Raw genomic sequence first — 24,547 nt, forward strand, 5'->3', positions numbered from 1 at the left:
ATAATGACTCGTTTCCGCCCATGTATTGATTTGCATGCGGGACAGGTCAAGCAAATCGTCGGCGGTACTCTGTCCTCCAAACCAGGGGAATTGAAGACGAATTACATATCTTCCCACCCTGCCGGATATTTTGCGAAGCTTTACAAGGAAAATGGCTTGACGGGCGGACATGTTGTCATGCTGGGAGAAGGCAATGAAGAGGCTGCAAGGGAAGCGCTAGCTGCCTGGCCTGGGGGTCTGCAAGTTGCCGGTGGCATTAACGACAAGAATGCCCGATATTGGATCGAAGCTGGCGCCGAGAAGGTCTGTTCGGTCTATCGAATGTCCCGGGGGTTTTTTTCCCTTTTACTTTGTTTGTTTTTCCATGCGCTCTGTGAATGTAGTTTGTGCATTTAGTGTGTTCACCATTCAAGGATCTTTTCCTACTCTTGTTTTGTTACCCACAAGTGCTCGTGCAAAGTGGCTTACGTCGTGCAAATTGAGTAGTAGGTGGTTATTACATCCTACCTGTTTCCTGAGGGACGATTCTCTCTTGATCGATTACAGACGATACTCTCCGCTCTTGGGAATGACAAGTCCAAGTTGGTGCTAGACCTGAGTTGTCGGAAGAAGGGAGACTCATGGTTCGTTGCCATGAATAAGTGGCAGACAATAACAGAAATGGAGATCACACAAGGTACATATGCTTCGATATATAAAGGGAACGCCTGTTGCGGTATTCACTGATACGATTTGCAGAGACCATTGAAATGCTTGAGCCATACTGCTCCGAATTCCTTATCCATGCTGCGGATGTCGAGGGTCTGCAACAAGGAATTGACGACGCGCTGGTATCAAAATTGGGCGAATGGTGCACTATTCCAGTAACTTATGCTGGCGGAGGGAGGAATCTGGGAGATCTCGACCGCGTCAAGTTAGCTAGTGGAGGCAAGATGGACTTGACGATTGGAAGCGCTCTTGATATATTTGGCGGATCTGGTGTCACTTTTGCGGAATGCGTGGAGTGGAACAAGACGAATGGAAGCTAGAAGCTTCATACCGCCTTCTTGATGAGAAACGACAAAAAGCAACGGAAATACTAGGATTACGAATGTATCCCCTCATGCTAGGGATGTAATATAATATACAAACTAAACTATCTGGCTTGGAGTTGCAAATTGTTCGTTGCTGTTACGACGGTTCGTCGCATATTCGGGGCGGAAATAGGAATTGAAGCTCTTAGCTTTCTTCTATTGGCATATCATTTGATCATCTTTAAACAAATGTTGGGTTTCAGCGGAGTCCATGCTTCTCGAGAGTTCGTGGTGGTAAATGTGTCATAAATAGTAACCGTGGTTGAGTCTCCGTTCATCTTATTTAGCGGGACCTGACAACGCGGCTTGAATCAAGCTTAGCCCACAACTTCCAACCCGCCGCAACAATCAACTATTTATCGAACATCAACAACACCATACGGTCCCGCCCTAAGAACCTCACGTATACCATATCCCGCTTTATCAGGCCTCTGCTATTCGGTTCCAACCCCTTCCCCCCTCATCCTTCTCACAGCGACCACCCCCAACCACCTCCATCGGCAGCTTGCCGCGAGCCACCGTTCTCTCCGCCCTCACATCTAATCTATCACCTCGACAGAAAATGAAGCCCGTCGTATCGGCGCTTAATGCCTGGAGCTGGTAAGAGTAACCTTAGTAACTACAGACTCTTTAGGAGGTCCATATCTACTAGAATACCCACAACTGACGGGAGTCTTTTCGCCACAGCTTTGTCATTTCCATCTTCGCCGTGATCATCCTATCAGTCCTCGGCTCTCTATTCAAAGTACGTCAAAACATCTGACCTAGTATTTGGAATCCAAATGTTATCAAAACGCGCAGGAGGGTAGACAGTTGCATCAAGCTTTTTACCCATCATAACGAAGAGATATTTTAAGAGCTAGGGAGACAATAGCTGACTGACACCCTCTTTACAGAGCAATCACCATTCCCTCACTGGTTCCATCGACGACCCCGAGAACGGACCAGCTGTTGCAGCGTCGATATTCACAGCCGCCATCGTATACGCAGTACGTATCCACATGTCCTAGCCTCCGTTTCTCGAGAGGCCGTTTTGCGGCACGTTAACTTGAGGCACTGTTTGGTTACTAACCCTGAGTTCTTTCCTCTTAATATAGTTCTTCATGGTATTCTGCGGCATACAAGCTTTCCTACACGTCCGATCGAGTCGAAGAGGGGCAATATCGTTGAACTAAAGAAATGCACCTTTCGTTATTTATATTAATTTCAACCTAATAACAGGATATTCTCTTCAGAGGGTAACTGGTGCGAGGATCGAGATAGAGACTTGCGAGAGGGTGGCTTGTTTGTTTTCCTTGTCCCGTTTTGTTGCTTTGCAATATTTGGACATATATCTTGCATGCTTGGCTGGGCTGGGCGATGCATATCGTGATTTGAGCGATTGATTGATGATAGCTACACATACCAAATAAAATCCAAAACTGGATCGTACGTGCCGGACATTCTCCACCTTTGCCATGACCTGCGGCGGCATCAGGTGGTAAACCGGAAACGAGAATATAGAAGAACTGCTGAACGATATATAATGGCGCTGGGAATTGCCCGAGTAGGAATACAAGAAGTAACGCTGCAGGGGGAATGTGTCTACGTTCTACAACTTCTGGCTGCCGCTTGCTATCAAGAATCCCCGTCGCTGTACCTCTGCTTTCGCACAGGGCCAGCCTTCTTTTAGGAGCTATTCGTTGAGGGATCTGTATGTGTACCTTTACTCTGCTTTTATCATATTTACATATGTATATGCTATTTTTATTGGGTAGCTTTGCTTGGCTAGCTGTGTAGTGGGAATATAGTGGATTTTCGCAACGGACTTGGGGCGTAATAAGCTGGCATGTATGCTTCATGAGATGTAATTGAATGATAGAGTTTACAGTAAAATGTGCTGCGTGAAGTTCCTTGTAATTTTCCCCCGAACGCCAATCCGATAACCAATCCTGACCTAAGAAAAAATGCCATCATGAAATAGTCTGAAACGCAAGGAGATGCAATTGCAAACCAGCAATCTTGCTTTCTTTTTTCTTTTTTCTTCCCTTTTTTTTTTTTCTTTCCATCACTCTTCCTCACCCTCAAAGTCATGCCGCTCCACTGGATCCAGCATCTTGCTCATATACGGCCCATCAAGCCAGTACCCGAGTCTGGCATAATAGCTCCGAACACCAACGCCCGAAATGACACTAATCTTCCGACTCCCATGCTCCTCCCTGGCAATCCTTTCCGCCTCTTCCATCAACAGTGTGCCGAATCCTCTATGCTGGAACTTGCGTGGGTCTCGACCATGAAGCGGCACCGCAGAACCGTACACATGCAACTCACGCACAAGGCTAGTCTGCTGGCCTGTCAGCTCTGGTCGGAAGGTATGTGTTTTACTGCACTTGCGCAGCCGCAATAGGCCAATGAGGATATCTTGTTTGGGGTCTTCATAGGCCAAGAACGTTTCCCACCCGCCATTGGCTGTGTAATCGCGTCGCACGAGCTCAACCTGCGACGGGCGGATTTTGTTCTTCACTTCGTTGATGCCCACCTCGCGCGTGCGCACGTCGCGACATGTGGTTCCGAAATCCTTCATGCGGCTCAGTGCGAGCTCGCGGAGGTTACCGTTTTCCACGCCCGAGGTGACCAGGGGCATGGGAATGTCACGCTGCACGCGGTAGATTCTAGTCCAGGGTGGAACGAGTGCGAGGATACGGGCGACAATGTCGATGAGGGCGTTTGGGGTGTAGTTTTTGTAGCGGCCTGTGCGCCAAAGTTCGTATAATCCTGTGCCGCGGATTACGAGAGTTGGGTAGATCTTCAGGCCATCAGTGCGGAAATCCGGGTTCTCAAAGTATTCACGGAACTGGTCGAGATCGCGCTCCATGCCAACATTAGGAAGGTCTGGCATCATGTGGCTGATGACCTTGAAGCCGGCGTCTTTGGATAGCTTGAATGTTTCGGCTACGGCTTTAACGGTGTGGCCTCTGTTGGTGTCGCGGGCGACGTCTTCGTAGAGACTCTGCACGCCGATCTCGAGCCGCGTGCAGCCATATCGGAGCATGCTGCTTAGGTGCGTATCTAGGCAGTAATCTGGCCGCGTCTCGATGGTGATTCCGACACATTTAATATTACTCATTTCCCCGGCCTGGACGGCCTCGTCTACATTTTTGGTCTGATAACCGCTGAGCGCATTGTGTAGTTGCGATATAAATTCGTCTCGATAATCTTCCGGAAGCGACATGAAAGTTCCCCCCATGATAATATATTCCACTTTATCCACGCTGTGTCCCAGTGATTTGATTTGTTCGACTCTACCCCGCGCTTGCTCGAAGGGATCATATCGAGCTCTGATAGCGCGCATGGATGTTGGTTCGTATCCGGTATACGACTGCGTAGAATATTCGAAATCAGAGTCGGGGCCACCAGGACAGTAGACGCAGATGTTTCCAGTATAGGCGATATGGGGACACCGGTGTGGCTTGCACATTACAGCCACGACGGCGATTCCAGACGATGTTCCTATGCAGCTTCTATCAGTAAAAACGACCGGGGCTCAAAGAGGCATTATCTCAACTACACATACTTATCGGTTTCGCAATCAACTTTGGGAGAATGTATTTCTTATAATGCTCTGGGACAGCAGAGATAATGGCTGTCAGCGGAGGCTGGGTGCTCAGCCGGTGCTTTTTCGATATTTGACCCCGCAGCTTATTGAGATTGACATCCTTCTTAGGCCTCGTGGGGTCTCGCTGGGACTCAAATTCTTGGATAAGCGCGTTTGCAATATCAGAACAGGCTCTCATATACCGTTCATTCTCGGGGGGAAGCTTTGCGTGTTTCTGGGGTTTGTGCAGCTGCGTGGCGGGCAGCGCAGTCAAGGTCTCCGTTGCCATGATGGGGCTAGAATTTATTTTACAGCTTCTGCAATCGGGAGAATATCAGAGGAGGCCCAAATACAGGAGTCCCCAGTATTATCCGGCTGTTGAGGTGGAGAAGAAACGAAGTCATTTATCTAGCTAGATACAAAATGCGGACAAAAAAGAAAATATGTTTAGTTAAATATTGCCCGCACCGGGGAGGTCTAGCGCCACGCCCAAGAATCAAAAACAACGTCGGGCCAATGCCGCAGAGAGAAAAGTAACCTCTCCAGTCCAACCCGTCGTCCTCTTTACTCCCCTTCTCCTGCGTGCCTCCTTTTCCTCTCCGTTTCCCATTACTACACCATGCAAGTTTTCAGGCGTAATACCGCCTCTGCGTTGCGCAATGCTGTCCTTTGCCAGCGCCGTGGGCTCATAACCTCGACTGTTGGATACGCAGCCACGGCGGACAACCTTCGGATCAACAGCGATACAAAAGTCATCTACCAAGGGTTTACTGGGAAACAGGGAACGTGAGTCCAATAAAACTGGTTCTTCGTCGTCGTATAGTGTGATGCTAATGTTGCCTTGTCAATAGATTCCACGCCCAGCAAGCTATTGACTATGGTCCCGATCCCGATGTCACCATCATAAATTATCGGAACATTCCCAGCTGACATCTCTTAGGAACAAATGTGGTCGGCGGAACAAATCCTAAAAAGGCCGGACAAACGCATCTTGGAAAGCCAGTGTTCGCCACGGTGAGGGATGCTGTGAAAGAAACTGGCGCAACCGCATCTGCCATCTTTGTCCCGTATGTGCTATCCATATTGGCAGAATGCCTCCACTATATTATATATCCATTGAAAACTGGATGACTAACTTTCCATCTAGTCCTCCATTAGCTGCCAAGAGTATCGAAGAGGCAATTGAATCCGAAGTTCCTCTTGTTGTTTGGTTCGTTCCCCATACGGCTCTCCATCAGTAGTTGAAATAAACAGCACTTAATAAACAATTTCTCAGCATCACGGAAGGTATTCCACAACATGGTATGTTGTCCAGGTAACTAGGCTTTTTTGATATTGGAAATTGCTAAATACTGTCATAGATATGGTCCGCATCACCGATATCCTAAAAACGCAGAACAAGACAAGATTAGTCGGCCCCAATTGCCCCGGGATAATCGCCCCAGTATGTCCACTCCACCCTGCCCGTCTACCAGGCTCAATACATGATTTAAATGAGAGTGGGTTGAAAAAAAAGCCTTATATTTATTCACCAACATCATAAATCAGGGCCAATGTAAAATCGGCATCATGCCAGGCTTCATCCATAAGCGGGGTCGCATCGGCATTGTCTCCCGCTCCGGCACCCTTACCTATGAAGCTGTCAACCAGACCACGCAAGCGGGCCTCGGCCAGTCCCTCGTCGTCGGAATCGGTGGTGATCCTTTCTCTGGCACCAACTTCATCGACTGCCTCAAAGTCTTCCTTAATGATGAGGAAACAGATGGTATTATCATGATCGGCGAGATCGGAGGCAGCGCCGAAGAAGACGCGGCAGAGTTCCTCAAGCAAGAGAATAAAAAGAATAAACCTGCTGTTGGGTTCATTGCTGGCATCAGCGCGCCACCCGGACGACGGATGGGACATGCGGGTGCCATCGTGAGTGGTGGCAAAGGCGGCGCTGATTCCAAGATCTCCGCGCTTGAGTCTGCTGGCGTGATTGTGGAGCGCAGCCCGGCTGCGTTGGGAAAGACTCTCCTTGCAGAGTTTGTGAGGAGGGATCTTGTATAAAAGCTCGTTTAAAAATCTACACTATTGTGGTGTTCTCAGACTTCTGAACCCGTTTCTTTTGTCTTCTTTGTTTTATAATACCTTTTTCATTCAATTCATGTGATTATATCATAGTTCCTTTTCCTTCCTTATTTTTCTTTCCTTTTTCCATATGCACCTAGGATTTCCGTTTTTAGCCTTTTACCACCACTGTCAATCGTGACCAATGCCAAGTCGAAGGAGGCGAGTGATTGTTTTCCTGACACTCTATCATGGACATGGGAACGTCATTCTCTTTTGCAGGCGCAAAGTTAGATACAAGATACAATAATAATACACCGGCTCAATCATTTCCTCCGCCCTTGTGGACTACACATTGAAATTTCCTTAACCTGACTATATTCCTATATTCAAATTCGTTCTTCATCAATCAAGCCCGGAATGAATGTCCACACCAGTGTGGACCAAAGGGTTCAGCAAGTTACAGCAGATTGCTTTCTGTTATATAATATAATATAATATATACAGATCAGCTGAAAATTGGATACACGTTCAACTTCAAAATCTCCCTTCCACCTCACGCATTTGATCATACACATATGCATATGCATTTGTGAATAACTTTCCTTTGACATTTGACGAGAATCCGAGCCCCATTTGCCATCCTCGGGAGATAGTTCCAGAGTCCTGACTCTCCCAGATCTTGAATTCGATGGTTAAGGGATTATTAAGTGGGTTGGGTAATGATGAATTACCCCAGGTTCCACTGCTCGAAGCGAAGTCATAGCTCGACTTCGTAGGATACAATGCTTTCCATGTTGAATGATGCAACTGTGTAAAAAAAGTAAGTGTTGACTCCACTAGCACTGAAGAACCATCCGGTCATAACATTGAGATGTAACCCTCACATGTATGTATATTCGCACTTTGCAGCACAACTCTCTGGGTTGCTAGATTGACGAAGTGGATTGATTGAGTACAAGGTGCTATATGAATCAACATACCATGTAAGCGAATATAGATGGCCTGTAGCAAGAAGTGCAAGTAAGTGGTCGCAAGGGTGGAAGTCAGCCAGCTATATGTAGCCGTCCCCCGTGAGGAAAGCATGCTTGAGCCTGGATATGTAGAAAAGGGCTGTTTGGTCTGTAATCCAGAGAACGACGATTTTCTGGTTTTCTTTTTTTTCTTTAGAAGAGAAAATTTAACTACTATTACTACTACTCACATAGATATAAAGCAACAATAAGGGAACCAGTATACACTCTACACTGTGTAAGATCTGATAAATGCCAATACTAAGTTAATATATATGCCTGACCTACCTAGCATATCAAGCAAGGAAGAAAACAAGCTTGAAACAAAAGTGAAAAATAAATAAGAAAAAAAAAGATTTCATAAAACAAACATAAAAAGAAGTTAAATAAGAATACCAGAGCTCTAAAAAGTCAAAAAAAACACACAAATATATGAATATATGCCACGCAATTTTTCCTCGCCAGATTCCGAACCGCAATAAACAAAGGCGCAATGGACACACACACACACACATACACACACACACAACACACATACAAGGGATGAATAAAACGAAAAGAAGAAGAGGGGAAAATAACCCAATATAAAAACACAACCCATAAAAGAAAAAGGAGGAAGACCAAAAAATAAGGAGGAAATTAGCAGTTCATTTCATTATTGCTGCTTCTCTCTCTCTCACTCTCCCTCACCACCTTCACCCCTCCTTTTCCTTCTCTTCTTTTTTGTTCTTCTTCAAACTTTTTTATCCCCTTTTTCATTGTCTTTTCCATTCCTCTGCTTTATTCATTATCACTTACAACCCCGCTATTTGTCCCATTTGTTAACGGCCCGCCGCTGTCATTATTATTATTACCATCTTTGGAACCACTGAATGTCAACTTGAGTTTCTGATGATGTTGCTGCTGCTGCTGTCCACCAGGTGTTGATGTTAACACAGTAGAAGCAAGCGGGGTCCCGACACTAGATACCGCAGCGGAAGACGCAGCCGTTTCCTCGAAATCGGCGAATTCGGGACGATTCTCAGTTTCCTTCTTGAGTTCGGAGACGCATAGGGCCTAATTAAATAGAAGAAAAAGGGAAGGGGAGATTAGGTTAGTCAAAAAGACGCTTCAAAACATAATGGTAATAGAAGGGGGTAAAGCCTCGTTATCGACGCATTATCGTGATCAGCAAACGACTTACCTCAATATCATTAGCATCCTGGAAAAGAACGCTGCCATCTTCATTATATGTGCGCGCATTATTGCACAGCAGCCGGATATCTTCCCGAAACTCCTTCAAACTGCGATACTCCTCCCGATTAATCTTCTTCCGAATCATATCCATCGCTATAGGCGTTTGGATGACCATGTAGTAATCGGGGTAATGACTTTTGGGAGGCGGCTTCATGAAGGGCTCGATAATGGATCTGGTTATGGGTTCATCTTCACTATCTGATGAATCAGCAGGGATCTCTTGTTCGAGCTCCATGAGGCTTTGGTAGACATTGTTGAGAATCTTCTGGAGGACGGCGCGCTCGGATGGAGCCAGGGTGTCCGCTGCGGCCATGGCGGCTTTACTGAGTCGACCCTTCTTTCGTTTGACGGGGGTTTCATCGATAACTTCCTCCGCTTTTCGCTTCGGTACGGGACCCTTTCGACGCTTCTTCGGCTGCTGGGGAGCTTCCGAGTTTTCCCTGGATGGTTCTGGGGATGAGTCGGCGACGCCTTGGGCTTTCTTCGCCCGTTTCTCTTTGTTTTGCCGTCTTCGGTCCAACTTGGCTTCGTTTCTGGCAATCGCATCTTCGATAGTGTCATCATCCGCATCCACGGCCATGAGCCATTGTTCTTCTGTTAGCCCATCATCATATTTCATGACCTTCCTTTCACGTGCGCCACGGCCAGCAAACTCTTCCACCTCTTCAGGGGCCGGGTTATCTTCCGCCAGATAGATATCAGGCAATTCCTCCTCAGCCATCAGACGGGGATATTTGCGTCCAGGACCATAAAGGTCGTTTTTGGAGCGTTCCTGATCAATTTTCTGGAACAGGAGTATTTCTTCCTCGGATCGGGCCATGATATCATTAAGGTCGTCATCATCCATCTCATCCTGATCGCCAATTTGATCAGCGGTTTCGGCGCTCTCCAAAAGAGTACGTAACAATGCATCACGTTCCTCGTTTGTGGATTTGTTGTCGAATTTTCCTGCCTGGATGACTTTCCCATCCATGTCCAGTTTAAATTGGGCCGCCTCGAGAATTCGCTCTTCAACGGAATTGGAGGTGATAAGTCGGAGAATTCGGACCTCGTTCTTCTGGCCGATACGATGGGCTCGATCTTGCGCCTGTAAATCCTGGTGAGGGTTCCAATCAGAGTCGTAGATAATAACTGTGTCTGCAGTTTGCAGATTTAAACCAAGACCACCGGCACGAGTGGAAAGAAGGAAACAAAAGTAATCTGAACCAGGAGCATTGAATTCCTTCAATAGGTCTGATCGGTCGTCGGACTTGGTTGAGCCGTCAAGACGAAGATACTTCATGCCCCGAAGCCTTAAGAAATCTTCCATAATATTCATAATTTGCGTCATTTGGAAGAACATCAAAACGCGATGTCCCGACGCTTGGAATTTGGGTAAGATCCTGTCCAGCAGTTCGAATTTACCAGCCGTCCGCCATATCAAGTCATTTGTAGCTCTTCCAGGGTTCATTTCGTCCTCAACAGATTCAAAGACGAAAGGGTGGTTACAGAGTTTCCGCAGCTGCATCAGCATGTTACTCAATCCGCGCACACCTGTCTTGCCACCTTTCCCATCGCTAACGATCAGTTTATTGTGTGTAGCGAGTTGCTTATACAGTTTGGCTTGTAATGCAGAGAATCGGCATTTTATCACTCGTTCCGTTTTCTCCGGGAGATCCTTCTCCACGTCCTTCTTTAGACGTCTCAATAGGAATGGACGAAGAACCTTGTGCAGTCGCCGGATAACGAGCAACTGCTCTTCTTCAGTCAAATCCATGCGGTCTTGTCCTCCAGTATTGGCAAAAGGAGTGTTGAACCATTCATCAAAGGATTTGACGGACTTGAAGATGTTCGGCAGAACGAAATTTAGAAGATTCCAAAGTTCAGGAAGGTTGTTTTGCAATGGGGTACCCGTCAAAATTAGACGATAGCGAGTAGTGTAATATTGTGTCAAAGTACAGCTCAACTTCGAACCGGCATTTTTCATACGATGACCTTCATCAACAATCATGTGAACCCACTTAACCTTGCTTAGGACAGGTCTGTCTTTGATGATGTACTCATAAGTTGTCAAGAGAACCTGGAAATTACCCCACCGGATCGCTTGCTGCTGCTGTTTTCGTGTCGTTGGAGGCCCCTTATATACGATACGAGTCACGGATGGCGCCCACTTCTCAAACTCAATATTCCAATTGGTAAGCGTGCTGAGTGGAACAATAACCAAAAACGGTCCATTTTGCTTTTTCTTTTCAATCAGGTAAGTGATCAAACTTATCGTTTGGATGGTCTTTCCGAGACCCATCTCGTCCGCTAAGATACCGTTAAGGTTGTTGTTATAAAGAGATATCATCCACTGGAGACCCTTGATCTGATATTCTTTGAGAGTCCCTCCGACAAGGATACTTGGCTGTACTGAGACCTCTTCTTTGATGCGATGAGCAACAGCATAATAATCAACTTTCCTTCCACCCTCTTCTACTTCGTCATCATCGTCATCGAAATCTGACTCATCGTCATCAAATCGGTCTTCCTCGCCATATTTTTGCGCCGTGCTTTTCTGTTGTTCCTTGACGGAAGCAGCCAGTTGCCGGAGGAAGCCGTCGGTTTGTTTAAGTAGGTGAGAAATCCGAGAATCTTTAGCTTGGCCAAGCAGTTTCATATACGTCTCTTCATCATTGGCTTTCAACGCTTGCAGACGTTGTTTGGCTGTTCGTTCCACACGCTTCTGTTCATCACGCTCCATATCCTGATGATGTTTGAGCATGAGGCGTCCGAGTTTTTGCATCCGTGCGCGTTGCTGGCTTGCCGCAAGTTGGACCTCACGACCATGATTGAGGATAGCTTGAAGTTGTTCAGATTGCTTCGTTCTCTCCCTCAATTCTCGCGCATCTCGTTGTTGCTTCTCAAGTTTCTCTGTAACTCTAGCCTCCCGTAGAGACTGCTTCTTCATGCGACGATGACCAGCCCGATTGGCTGACATGGCCAGGTTATCGAAGTGGAACATCTCGGTTTGGATCTGCTTGCGGAAAAGTCTCTGCTTCGGCAATAGATTTAGCATTTTGTACTCAATTAAAGCCTGGAGTTTGAGAGAATCATCTCCATCAGGAGCATCACTCTTGTCCGTGTTCCAAACCCCTAGGTTTGCGGGTAGTTTCCCCAATTCAGCTTTTCGGGCGGTTATTAAATTGTACAAGGTAGTTTCTTGGTCCTCCCTCAGCTTCTCGATATCAATACCCATTGGCATGATGCTGGGGATTCTCCGCCTATGCCTCCGGAAAGAATGATCATCGTAGTTGATGGTTTCAGCAAGAGCCTTGTATGGCGACTCGAACGTTTCGTGCATTGTCCTCGATTTATTGGCATTCTCATTGAGCTCAATAGGTTGACTTCCTTGGGATTGCGCTATATTGTCAACATTGTCTGGAGGCGCAACACCATCAGTAGCTACCAGGTTTGTTTTCTTCGCGAAAAGCTGCTGTTGAACCCGCGGCGGTATGGCAAGGTTTTTGGAAAGCATTTTGAACGCAAGAATCTGATTTCTCAATGTAGTCAGTTGTTCTGGCGAGAACGCGCCTCCAGTCGAAGGTGCAGGTTTCGAGGTGGCAGCGTTCCCTTGTTGCTGAGTTGCAGAGATCGACTGTTGCCCAGGCGCAGCGGTTGTAGTGGGATCCTGACTGGTACCGCTCGACATGGGGCCCACTGATCCGTTTCGGCCTAATCAATGCAAAAAAACAAAACTAGTAAGTAAAAGTCCCACGTTCGGTGTGAAATGCGACGAGCCAACTAGATAATTCATACCATCAACACCATTAGCCAGGTTATCGTTGGGAATACCATTGGGTTGTTGCGACTGCGATTGCGGCTGCGACTGTTGCTGTTGTTGTTGCTGCTGTTGTTGTGCGAGTTGTAGTCGTTGGTTCTGAAGCTGCTGCTGTTGTTGCGCTAATTGACGTTGTTTTTGGAAGGCTTGCTGTCTTTGGACGGCAGAAAGGAGCCCGTGGGCTTTGATATATTCTGGATCATCATGGCGCACACCTTGTTCTTGCATCTGGCGAAATTTCTTCACGGGTATGTTAGCTTAGGCGTATAGTATATGAGGGGGAACAAAGGTATTTTTGCGACACATGGAATTATACGTGAACCTGTACAAACAAACGGAGCGCGAAGGAGGGTAGCGACAACGAACCTGATAGACCTCCTGCACGTGTTGCTGTGTTAAGTTGGACGGCAAGCTAAGATTTGCAGTGGCCATATTGGGGGCACCCTGAATGGAAGCCATCGTGTCCGGGGGATTATAGAGAGTACATGAACAGGAGCTGGCCTCCTACAGGCAGGGCGTAATTCCAGCCTTGGCCTGGGAAGAATGGGAATGGCTGGAAAGTTGGAAACCGAGAGTCGCAAAGTTGTAGCGACAGACAAAAGGCGGGAGAGGAGCCAGTGGAGTGAAGAAGGAGGGACTAGGGAGCGGAGCGGGACGAATGGGGGAGCCCTGTTGATGCTTGGCGGATGGGATTTTGATGCGTTTAGGATGGAGCAAGAACCGGCTGACACGAGGCGAAAATGGCCAAAAAAAATAGACCAGAACAGCGAAAGGAAGATGGAAGGCGACGGACAACGGGCTCTTTGGGAGGGGACAGTCCCACGGGGGGGTGAACGGGGCTGGGCGCGTTGGGGCGGGCGCGTTGGGGCCGCCGATGGAAGGGATGGCGATGGGGATGGGATGCGAGGCGGTGGTGTTCGTCGTCTTGGGAGGACTGAGAAAATACGGAGAGGGAGCGAGAGAGGCCAGGATGACGGGCGGGGGCACGTGAGCGATGAGTCAGCGTGGTGGCGCGGATGAGTCAGCAGGCACACCTCCACCTTCCACGTATATGTGATGGAGAGAGGGAAGAACATGCTGCTGCTGTTAACTATTTGCCCGTCACTGTCTGCTGGTTTCATACTCGTGGCTGCTATGCTAGCTCATCATCTTGACTATTTGGCCTAGTTTTGACAGCATTTCTCCCAGTCAATTGGGGAATAAGGCTGGTGCTCAGATGCCCTGATATAGGCAGTCTGTACCTAATACATCCCTTCTCCATCTATTCTCATGATTACCCGCATTCACATGGCGCATGAAAGACAACAAGTCTCAGGTTTCCACTTGCCTGAAAATGAATGCTCGGCACAAAGTTCTTTCTATCCCGGTGTGGCCACCAAATATATGTGAGAGGAAGCAAAATGGGCAAACCGTTCTTAGGATGGATAAATGAGTCTACTTAAACCCAATTTACTAAATGATCAGTGATGTAGTATGATTCCCAGGGGGGAACTCGTTAGCCTGCCCTGCTGTTCCTTCTCCATTTTTAAATATGTAATTCTAACTAATTCGTTTTTATTGCTCAAGAGGAGAGAAATTAGAAGACAGTTTGTTTTTTATTATTACTAACGAAAGGCTGAAGGATCTAGGAAAGTGGTTGCTGGCCAAAAAATGGCAACAGAAAACCTAAAACCTCAAACACCCTCCACAACCAGAAAAGAATACAAGGAAGGAAAGAAAGACGAAACAGGGAGGAGGAATGTATAAAAATATCTATCTAGACAAGTTAGACTTTTATATCGCAGGAAAGGTGAGGAGGGCGTTTGAAGCAAAAGCAGGCAAAAGAAGCCAAGAAGTCTCGAATGATAACTAACAATAAAAACGACATTAACAATAAAAATACCAACAATATCCGTGCCAGACAGAACATGTGGAGAATTTTATGTCCTGTAGACCTGTACCATACCCCCCGTATTAACCAACCAATACTGGCACCAGGGGCCCAAGTACACGAAAAGAAGGGGGAAAGAAGACCGGGAAAATACACGAAACTCCTGGAGGGCTAAAGGAAATAAAAATCACAGGAAAAAGTCCCTTTGTTTTGAAGAAAAAGAAAGGAAGGAAGAAAGTCCGGTCAACTAACCGATCAGCTCAAGAATCAAAGGGAGGGTCAAATTCCATCGTCTTCAACCGCTAACCTTATCCAGCGAAGGCCAGCGGAAAGGAGAAATTTAAAACATCATTTACCATTTCTGTGTTTTGAAATTACAAGCAAGGAAGAGAGAAGGAAAGAAGGCAGAAAAATCAATCAGTCACATATGGGTAGCCGCATCACCAAGAAGTCTTTTTTCCTGGGGGCGGCGGCGGCGGCGGCTTCTTAGCCCGCGAGGGAGGAGGAGGGGGTGGGGGCTTCTTGCTAGTCGAACTTCCGGCGGCTTGATGAAAGCCGGTCATACTTGCAGGCTGGGATAGGTAGCTGCCATGTGACGTTGCCGGCGAGATGGAGCGGCCTCCAGTAAAGTACCGATCTGGGCTGCTGCTGCTGTCTTTGCCATAGGAGTCGTCCGGGGACTCCGGGTAGTTGTCGTAAGGTCTGTTGACGGTTCGAACTTGCAATTGGCTCTGTTGGTTATTACCATTGCGTATCGTAGTGTTGTCGCTTGTTGTGCGACTCAAGCGCTGCGTTAAGGCTGGTGACTCTCCGGATCGGAGTTGGGAGGGCCCTTCGAAGGTTAGGTTCCGGCTCATGCTCGGTCGGTGCCGGTAGGACGATTCAGGAGAGTAACCCCTTGGTGGGGATCCATTTTGATGCGTGGAGGCTGCTCGGTTGGATTTAATGGCTGGGCGTGGCTCTGGCGAGGGGACAGGATATCCTTCTTGCGTATTTTCGTATCGATCGTGGTATGCATGTGCTGTGTTTGACTGATTTCGCCCAGGCCGTCTAGATGCACCACCTTGAGACTGTGTCTGGCTGTATTGGGCAAGTTAGCTTTCAGAGTTTAGTGTCGCAAGGGAGCTCTGTTATTCTTATTCTTCTTCAGTTTTTTAGAACTCACCCAGCCGGCCAATTGTTTTTTAGTTGCAAAAGAACTTCCCGACATTGATCGTAGTATTTGAGTTCAGCGTCCAAGAATGCACCAAGGTCGGCAATGCTGTCTGCTTCAGCCTCTTTGATATCCTCCATCCGCCTATAGACGTCCTCGGTGGACTCCTCGTATTTTGCTTTTTGATTCCGAAGTTCTTCTTCCGCCCTGAAGTCCTCCCGCTTCGCTTTTTGCATCTTGGTCAGGGAAGCATCGTACGCAATTCGACGGGTTTCCAATTTCTTTCTCGCATTCTAAAGAGTATATTTGTCAGGAAGCTCTTCTCAATACACCACATTCATTTTCATGCAATAATCACCATACCTGGTACTCTTTCATCTGAACAAGTGAGCGTTCGAGCGACTCCAGCCAGCTGCTAGTCGCATTCGCGATATAGGTCTCCTGGATTCTCGCAATGCGTTCGTTTGTCCGCCCAAAGCCTAGAAAACGGGAATCAGCAACCCCATGTTAACAAGAAAGACCGGGGGATTCCACTAACTGATAAGACACTGTCCGAATTCAGAGGCATTTTCAAAGTCTTCCCCGTGGTTTACCATAGTTGAGCCCATATAACCAATTGGTAGAGTCTTCTCCTTGTCATCTCCCTCATTCCGCTTGGACAGCGCTTTCACATAAGTTGTCATTGATTTCTGGAGTTTCTCCATTCCTGCCGAAAATTATAGTAGTTAGCTACATACAGTCCAATTGCTGGATTTTAGCCACCTATATCTCACCTTCATGTCTCAAGTTCATCTCTACCTCCAACGCCTTGAAGTCATCTGAGAGAGTAGTTTTTGACTCTGACCCCATGCGCTCTCCCGCCCACTGCTTAAAGCGGCCGATTTTCTTGTTGACGTTCATCGTGAAAACGCAATTTGCGGCTATAGGATGGGTTTGAGAGGGGTGGAGGGGCCCGTTTGTCCAATTTCTGGTCTGGACCGTAGATATCTGTAAAGCAGTAAGGTAGTAAGATAGGAATAGATAATGCGAAGAGGCGGCCTGGAGCCTAGTTTAAATCAAGAAAGATCCAGGATCGATATGTTGGCGTCTCAAATGCTTTGTTGTTTCAGATGCCCAAGGTGGGAGCCAGGGGGAGGGGTTTGATGTGATAAGAATACAATGAAATATGAACGATGAGAGAGTTACGAAAGTAAAAAGGGCGATTTAGCAACACAGAGATACTGTGAGAGAAACACGGAGAGAGAGGGGAAGAGAGAGAGACAAGGACAACAAAAACAGTTAGACATCCAGCAATGAGTCGCAGTTCTGAGACAGTGAGTATCACTGTGCCTGGAGAGAAGACGGAACGTTTGTTTGTTGGCAAGTAAATGATGAAGGAGTCTGGAATACCTAGAGGTAACGTCCGGGAAAAGTCAGGTGATGATGGTAACAACCTTCACTCACACTCCATTCATGGTGATTCTAAGTTTATATGTATATAAATATTTATATATTTAGATCTCTTGAATGGGGGGTTGACGCTCGTAAATATTAATAGTTAGCGCCCGTTGGGTAGTGGTTGTCGAGCAAAATGCGCTCTGAGGATCGATATTATTCTTATTGTTATTTTCGTCGCAGACACCAGCAGTCACCACGCGATATTTGGCTGCCAGCGTCTCGAGCCTGTACCCGGCGGCGTTTCACCTGGGAGTAGCATCAGCTACTCCCTAATCATCGCTGCTCTCTGTTACAGTTGCTGCTGGCCCTTGTCCCTCCCCTGGCTTCCTCCGCTTGATTCTGGCCTTCGATTCATAGGGCCCGATTTCAAAGACCGCACAGACTTCATATCAACAAGGTTCACTGCTGGCAAACAAATCGTCAATAACAATTCATAGTAGCCAACAACTGACCTCAGCTCGATCTAACTTACCGCCCACCTAAACTTCTCCACACTGCTATAAATTTACAGCAAACGTTTTCTTCCCCCAAAGCCCCAAGCAAGGCGCCCATAAACCTTGTAGCGGAACCTTGGGCGCTGGCTGGTTCCCCTTTCTTTCCCTCCCTCGGCCCCAGGATTCAAGATTTATCACGTTTGAAGAACGGGCCTGGCCTTCTAACTCTGCCCAATGACAATCAAGAAATGCAGAACCCTACGCGTCCATTTGCACTAATATTACAATGGGGCGTTGGGGCGAAACCCTAGTTGTTCTTAGGTGTTGAGTGTAGGCGTCCTGGATTGAGAATGGTTGGTCGAGAATGATCGACGGGCTGCGGCACAACCCACACATCGAAGCGTTCTCATGCGAAACACAAACGGCAGACCGGCTGGCGCCAATAAGGGGGAGATCTCCATATCAGTTTGAGTACAGGCGCGTGTCTGGGGAAGACCCGAAGAATCGGCCTGCTTAAGGCCCATGATCCAATCCAACAGACGCCAGGACGATTTAAAACCTATTGTTGACATCATGAAAAATTAGAACTTACTAAGGCCCTAAGAGTTGCCCCGCGCGTAAGATGTGTTAAATTTATTTATTTATTTTGTATTTTTAATTCTCAGAATGATTTCATGAGAATCACCAGACACAGCAACTCTGGGGTTATCAAAGGCACCGGGTGTGGCCTGCTGGGTGAGTAATCCTGTAGAAACTCCAAAGATGGGTTCTTCCGAGGATTCTATTATCCGTTGGATGAACTCTAAGGCGGTTACGCTAATTTCGCCGCTGGTAATTAATTAGTTTTCCTTTTCTAGCTACTACTTGAGCTTGAGGAGGATTTGCAAAGGCATTGTGGTTGGTGGCGTAAACTGTCCAAATCTGTCAGCACAGGGCCGAACAGAGTCATCATGGATTACAAGTATGTAAAAAAAGTTCCATCTGTTAGTTAATTCTATCTGTTGACAGGGAGCGGAAGGAGAGCGGAAGGGGAATAAAATAGCACCATAAAGTTGCAGTGCAGTGCCGGGGAATTACCTACACAGATACTCAGACTAAATAGAACGAAGCGGACAAATATGAGCAAATGACAGATATATTATGGAGAATTTCCTGCGCTCTTTTTAGAAAAAAAAAATCTATTTTATTCTCTGCCAACCATAAATAAACCATCAGATAGTAGATTAGGAGAAGGTCATACGTTTGCACTAAGCGTGCAGTGCAAAATCCAAAATCATATCTGATAAGATCCTATGGTACGTATATGAAGTGGACATATATCAACATTGGATACTGGAACTTATAGACAAACTCCGCATTGCTCCGCGAGTAGATATGGTTAATTAATTGTTTTCCTTCTCTTCCACATGAACTCTATTGAAATTGTACAATCTCATGTATCGGCGATTCGGAAAATATCCTTATTAGCGCTTACCTTCCCGTCCTTCAGGTGCCTCTCGTACGGATGTCCATAGAGCTCCCCTTATGAAATAGCAGCACATCACAATCCCCAGGCTTTCATTTTTCTCGAACTTAGCCATGCCGTGCGCTGATCAACGTTGGCCAAGGCGAAATTTATCTGTCCACTGAACACCAATTCTTTTCCTCAGTACTTCTGCGCTGTTCTCAATGACGACGCAATCCAGTGTGTCCTGCCTGCCGCAGGCTGCTTGAGATTCCTTGAATGGTCGTCTCCAGCGCGCTGCGGTCGTCGATGACGGTATCACCTTTGCGCCGGTGGACAAGAGATTCCATGTAATGGGAGGGCCCTTGCCGGTAATTGCGATGATGGGATAGAGGCGGATGCTACTATTGCATGCCAGCTTGATAGCGAAGGATCCCACGGCTCGCGCCGTAGATGCTTGATGGGATTGGCTCACGGGAGGGTCCAGGAGAATGGAAAATGACGGTGTGTGCACAGAGGTATGGAAGCGGTCCATGCAGCGAAGGAAGATCGTTGCGGCTTCTGTGAGTCGAGTTGTGCGATGGAGCTAATACCAGCGACATTACTTCCATTAACGGGAACAGGGGCATGACAATTGGATATACGGGGATGATGTCTTCTCCCTTTCAACTTCAAATGAGGTATGCTAGAACGTTGTATGGCACCAAGTGCTTCAATTGCAAAATTCGGGCATAAGAGCCACCAGGCACGCACATTTCGCGCGCGACATTGCCACCCGGGGAAGAAGGCGTAGGTCAAGTTACCTTTTCTTGATTTATTTTCCTTACGTGCTTTCATGCTGGCCCAATTCGATAACTTGAATGTCACTACAATTGCGCCAACGTCCTCGTCAATCCCAACAATATCATCCCTTTGGTTGACGCCTCTATTCGCCCTCTGAATCATCTCAGACATGCCATACTCCTACGACATCGCTACCGACTCTGGCATCTCCCAGTCCTTCGGGCTTGAACCGGATACGACTATCTTGATAAGGGCCTGGTCGTCGTTCGGTTTGGAATGAGGCTGCCCACGATTTTGACAGTTGGTCCCGCATGGCTGATTGCCTCCTAGCGGGCTAATATGTTTATAAAAGCCATATATATATAATGACAGATGTCGATTGAGTTCCATGAAAAGGCTCGCGGACGCCATTGCGTTGCTGCCATGAGTGATAGAGGTAGGTAAGAGATCCATGTCGTAGAAAACGAAAGGAAGCCTGAAAGTTATGGCAACGGTTTAGACTCACTAGAAGAAGCACATGGGATACTGCCATAAACTTCTCTGTGAGTTGACCTCGCCAATGATGGCATGGGGCCCGGTCATATTTTCACCGGATTCCCGGAGTTCCATTTCAAGGGCTGATGTGGGAAGTTGAGAAGGAATTCGCGGAAGGGTGTCAATCAGAGCTGTAAATACGTCCATGGCCCATTATTACCCTGTGGATAGGAAGAAGAAAACAAAGTCCTGAGGCTCTTCAGGCGTATATGTCTTAACTTAGTCCAGAGTTCCTTGGATAGAATGAGTGAATTTCCCCCGAACGCTTCGCTCACTTGCCGTTTTGCAGAAACAATTGAGTTTGACGTTGCCAAAGTTTGGAGATGTTTGGCCGAGATGTTTTTGGTTCCCGGAGATGCAACATTGGCTTGTTCTTGCTTTTATTCTATCATTTTTTATTAGTTATTCACGGAAGTATCTTTTCGGAGTTGAGGCTACGGTTAATTTTTTTTTTTTTTTTTTGGTTGGGCAAAAGAGCAAAAAAAATACTGTCGGCGTAATTCCACGCACAACAACCGGCTTCCTCACCAAGACTACGCCGGAGTTTGTCCTATATCTACATCTATTTATATTTACATTATATTTTATTTTATTTATTTTCATGTCTCAGACCCTCACTCTCCAACTAGCCTTAATCTTCATGTTAGCTTGGGGGAGAAAAGTTTGATTGTAGTTCCAAGAGAAGCGCGGAACTACCACATCCAGTGAGTGTTTGCGGAGCTCTCCAGGGAGAAAATGTGCAGTCCAAGCTCGCGTCTACCAGATTCATGCAAGTTCGGTTGTCCAGAGGGTCTATGTGCTCTCACAAGTCATGACAGAGGAAGCCAACAGTAATTCCGCTGCGAGAATTCATATTCGCTGCTCCGTCGTCGGGGCATGAAAGCTTGAGCGGTTGTGTTGAATTCCATCAACCTTCATGATCATCACAACAAGGCCCTCCGTACGCTGGAAGAAACGACTTTGATTGGGATGGGCCTTGGCACGAATTCCCCATATTTCGGCCAATGGTTCAACGCGAGATTCCCTGCAACCAGACGCAGAGCAGAGTGGTGAGCACGTCCGGCAGAGTTGCTCATGCGCCACAGTTGTGAAGCACTGAGCCCTTGGAAACCAGAAGTCGAATATGAAGAAGAAAAAGCAGCAGCAAGCAGCAGCAGCAGAAGGAGGAGAGGAATCTCAGCCTCTCTCTAGGGAATGGCGTGCCCTAGTACAAAAGCGCTCTAGTTCTACAGCCTCTCGGAAGTTGAAGCGAGGTGCCATATGGGAATGTTATTCCAGACCAACCAGGCTTCTCGAGTGACTGGGGCGGATGTAACTTCAGAGCTGCTCACCCCGATGCTACAAGATAGTGTCAGTGTCAGAGAGAATCATAGGTCGATTGTTTGAGCCTCGTGTGGTATGGGACTGCTATTGGCTCCCCGACCTGTGCAGAGGCAAAAATAAAAAAAATTGAACGATGAAAAGAAAAACAACTTCGGGCTCTGCGAGTGTGTATACGAGTCATGGCTGGCCTAACAACCAGCGACTCCTCCGGCGACGCTTTGGGGATGGCGCCTTTGGCGCTGGAGTGAGACCGAAGCAACAACGTTCGCAAACGCTGTTGGCGAGAGGCCTGGTGGTGGGGATTTTCTGGCTGCGGCTGCTCCACTTTACTGCCGTCCTTCCCCCGCTCCGCTGTCTGTTAGTTGGGCGAGGAGAAATCTCAAAGGACTCCAGTCTGGACGCCATTTTAGTTTAGTCTGAACTCTCGAGGAATGCTGTACATCGGAGTAGTTCATTGTGCCAACTTGTGGGATTGGTGGCGCTTAATGCATCTAACTTTTGTACGGCGTATGTTTACCGCGAACAAACCCTCATGAACCGTATCTAGGGGACCAAGGAGCTGCTGGAATAGGACAATGGATGCCGCATAATCCAGTTGCAGGTTCATTACCTGGACCTGATATGTTTGGCTTTGATTCTCGGTGCTTGAGCCCCGGAAGCTTGTTCAGTCAATCGCTCGGTATGAAGCTGCCATAAATATTACCATACAGAACATTGGGGGCAGTTTTCATTGGCAAAGTTAATGCAAGGCCCGGCGAAACACTAAGGATGGTTGTGCGCTCTCACATGTCCGGGGACAGCATAAGGGCCACTCGCTGCTGGGGTCGTGAATGGCCGTCCCGATCTCCGCGACGTTAGCAATCGAAAGCCTGCCGCACTAAGGTTTATGCAGTAAGCGGACGGGATGATCAAGCTGATTCCCGGCCTGGACTCAGCGGCTAAAGCAAGATTGGCCAATTCGGTGCTCTTCCTCAAGGAAAGGCCTGTCAAGGAGTCGGGCGAGGAGGTCTGGCTCTCCCGCATGTTCTGGTGCCCATATATACGATGGTTCCCAAGTTTGTGCAAGCCTCCAAAACAAGTATCTCTTCACAATTTCCTGGTACACACAGAATCTCACGAAATATTTTATTTGATTACTTTTTTTCCCCTACACTTGGCAATTTGTTTTTGCTTATTGCTTCCTTGGTTTTTCGAGAAGCGGGCAAAAATGGCACTCCAAACTGAGACAATCGTGCAGCCCTCTGCACCAAATCCTGGGGTCATCGATATTGATGTAGGACTCCCTGTCGAAGTTCCTGGATTCTCTCTCTCGCTCTCTCTCTCTCTTGTTTTATTTATTTCATCTTTAGACTTTTATAGAACTGATAACAGAAGCAGACAGACTTCGCAGACACGGATGGCGACTCAGTCAACAGCATTGGCGGCGGATCGTCGTTTGGAACCTCGCTCTCCTCCTCAATCCTAGAATATAGATACGGTGGGCGCCCATCCCAAAAGACTAGTAGCAGCTGTGCTTATTGCCGGATCGACTGTCCGTGCTAATGCCTTTTCTATCTCGGGAAAGAAAATGGAAGAAGATATCATGGATACAGGAACGGTTCTTACATGTTACCAAATGACGAGGCGGAACAGGAACGACTCGAGTTACATCACCACATTTTCCGCCTCATACTAGGTGGTCGCCTCTTCCGAGCACCCATTACCGCCAAGCCGAAGAGAGTGCTGGATTTTGGGACGGCAACGGGTGCATGGGCCATGGACTTTGCTGACGAGTTCCAATCCGCCACCGTCATCGGCAATGATCTGAGCCCCATTCAACCATCTTGGGTGCCTCCTAATTGCAAGTTTTATGTCGATGATGTTGAAAGCGAATGGGTGTATACACCAAACGAGGCATTTGATTTTATCCACGCGCGGGGGATGGGCGGGAGCATAAAGGACTGGAACATGCTGTATAACCGTGCACTCCAGCACCTGAAGCCTGGCGGCTGGATCGAGATGCAAGAGTATGAAGCGTGGGTTTCCTCCGATGATGACCCCACGCTTAAGAAGTGTCCCAATACCGCCCGCTGGCTAGCCCTGATAGACGAAGCGAGTATAAAATTTGGAAAACGCATGAATGTTGCTCGCGAACAGAAGCAGCATTTGATTGACGCCGGTTTCAAGGATGTTCGGGATGATGTATACAAGGTATCATTTCTCATATCGGTTGATGTTTCTTCTTTCTTCTTTCTTCCCTTTTTAATTTCCTTTTTTATTCTGTTGTTCCATGGAAACTAACATGGATCCTCCGCGTAGGTCCCAATGGGCACATGGCCCAAAGATCCCAAACTCAAGGAGATGGGCGCATTCCAGATGGAACACATGTGCAACTGTATTGAATCATTCAGCCTGGCCCTCTTCACTCGGATCCTGGGCTGGAAAATGGACGAAACCCAACTCTTGTGCAATGCAGTACGAAAGGAATTCCGCGACCCCAAAAACCATCTCTTGACTACTTTCCACTTCGTGTATGGACAGCGGCCGACATCGTAAAAGTTATCAAGCGATGGGAAGGGGATTAGGCATGCGGGAAGCTGACCGCACCGGGGGAGGGGGGGGGGGGGGGGAGGGAAACGAAAATTTTGGGGTCAATAATGTACTATTACTTCTTCCCCAACTTTCCGCTATGTTGGTCCCTTTGAAGTGCGGAATACAGCTCCAAATATCATACCGCGGTATTTTGCTTCTTTGATCATGATGGAACGACAGTTATGATCATTTGGGTTAGCGGGAGGGAAATTTGAGCTCTGCTGGAGCACCAGAGATTGTTCATGACCGCTTTT

At 47.4% G+C, this 24,547-nt stretch overlaps 9 protein-coding genes across 9 annotated transcripts; 4 read left to right on the top strand and 5 right to left on the bottom strand.

Annotated features, from left to right (window-relative positions):
- Positions 1 to 3: 3 nt before the first annotated feature.
- On the top strand, positions 4 to 1,028 carry HCBG_05416 (5-proFAR isomerase; the record flags this gene model as incomplete). The annotated part of the gene is made up of 3 exons (XM_045432465.1): positions 4 to 303; positions 490 to 676; positions 739 to 1,028. 3 exons carry the CDS (start codon positions 4 to 6, stop codon positions 1,026 to 1,028), a joined length of 777 nt encoding a protein of 258 aa, XP_045286581.1.
- Positions 1,029 to 3,114: 2,086 nt separating this feature from the next.
- On the bottom strand, positions 3,115 to 5,034 carry HCBG_05417 (histone acetyltransferase; the record flags this gene model as incomplete). The annotated part of the gene is made up of 2 exons (XM_045432466.1): positions 3,115 to 4,562; positions 4,627 to 5,034. 2 exons carry the CDS (start codon positions 4,934 to 4,936, stop codon positions 3,121 to 3,123), a joined length of 1,752 nt encoding a protein of 583 aa, XP_045286582.1.
- A 108-nt stretch (positions 5,035 to 5,142) lies between these two features.
- On the top strand, positions 5,143 to 7,034 carry HCBG_05418 (succinyl-CoA ligase alpha-chain; the record flags this gene model as incomplete). The annotated part of the gene is made up of 7 exons (XM_045432467.1): positions 5,143 to 5,433; positions 5,499 to 5,527; positions 5,588 to 5,714; positions 5,795 to 5,857; positions 5,924 to 5,949; positions 6,009 to 6,091; positions 6,196 to 7,034. 7 exons carry the CDS (start codon positions 5,267 to 5,269, stop codon positions 6,694 to 6,696), a joined length of 996 nt encoding a protein of 331 aa, XP_045286583.1.
- Positions 7,035 to 7,233: 199 nt separating this feature from the next.
- On the bottom strand, positions 7,234 to 8,004 carry HCBG_05419 (uncharacterized protein; the record flags this gene model as incomplete). Its single annotated transcript, XM_045432468.1, has 4 exons — positions 7,234 to 7,506; positions 7,680 to 7,701; positions 7,936 to 7,954; positions 7,998 to 8,004. 4 exons carry the CDS (start codon positions 8,002 to 8,004, stop codon positions 7,234 to 7,236), a joined length of 321 nt encoding a protein of 106 aa, XP_045286584.1.
- A 431-nt stretch (positions 8,005 to 8,435) lies between these two features.
- Positions 8,436 to 12,972, bottom strand: HCBG_05420 (SNF2-family ATP dependent chromatin remodeling factor snf21; the record flags this gene model as incomplete). Its single annotated transcript, XM_045432469.1, has 3 exons — positions 8,436 to 8,765; positions 8,893 to 12,638; positions 12,723 to 12,972. 3 exons carry the CDS (start codon positions 12,970 to 12,972, stop codon positions 8,490 to 8,492), a joined length of 4,272 nt encoding a protein of 1,423 aa, XP_045286585.1.
- A 321-nt stretch (positions 12,973 to 13,293) lies between these two features.
- HCBG_05421 (uncharacterized protein) lies at positions 13,294 to 13,764 on the top strand (the record flags this gene model as incomplete). Its single annotated transcript, XM_045432470.1, has 1 exon — positions 13,294 to 13,764. The coding sequence occupies one exon, from the start codon at positions 13,294 to 13,296 to the stop codon at positions 13,762 to 13,764; it is 471 nt and encodes a 156-aa protein (XP_045286586.1).
- Positions 13,765 to 15,054: 1,290 nt separating this feature from the next.
- HCBG_05422 (BAR domain-containing protein) lies at positions 15,055 to 16,667 on the bottom strand (the record flags this gene model as incomplete). The annotated part of the gene is made up of 5 exons (XM_045432471.1): positions 15,055 to 15,694; positions 15,780 to 16,060; positions 16,131 to 16,246; positions 16,306 to 16,473; positions 16,541 to 16,667. 5 exons carry the CDS (start codon positions 16,665 to 16,667, stop codon positions 15,055 to 15,057), a joined length of 1,332 nt encoding a protein of 443 aa, XP_045286587.1.
- Positions 16,668 to 17,955: 1,288 nt separating this feature from the next.
- Positions 17,956 to 20,178, bottom strand: HCBG_05423 (uncharacterized protein; the record flags this gene model as incomplete). Its single annotated transcript, XM_045432472.1, has 5 exons — positions 17,956 to 18,197; positions 18,324 to 18,466; positions 18,879 to 18,928; positions 19,291 to 19,668; positions 20,044 to 20,178. 5 exons carry the CDS (start codon positions 20,176 to 20,178, stop codon positions 17,956 to 17,958), a joined length of 948 nt encoding a protein of 315 aa, XP_045286588.1.
- Positions 20,179 to 22,587: 2,409 nt separating this feature from the next.
- HCBG_05424 (methyltransferase) lies at positions 22,588 to 24,257 on the top strand (the record flags this gene model as incomplete). The annotated part of the gene is made up of 4 exons (XM_045432473.1): positions 22,588 to 22,995; positions 23,100 to 23,199; positions 23,287 to 23,912; positions 24,021 to 24,257. 2 exons carry the CDS (start codon positions 23,328 to 23,330, stop codon positions 24,255 to 24,257), a joined length of 822 nt encoding a protein of 273 aa, XP_045286589.1.
- Positions 24,258 to 24,547: the final 290 nt, after the last annotated feature.

The sequence above is a fragment of the Histoplasma capsulatum genome (genome assembly GCF_000150115.1).
Source record: "Histoplasma capsulatum G186AR genomic scaffold supercont2.7, whole genome shotgun sequence".
NCBI classification, from domain to species: Eukaryota; Fungi; Ascomycota; class Eurotiomycetes; order Onygenales; family Ajellomycetaceae; genus Histoplasma; species Histoplasma capsulatum.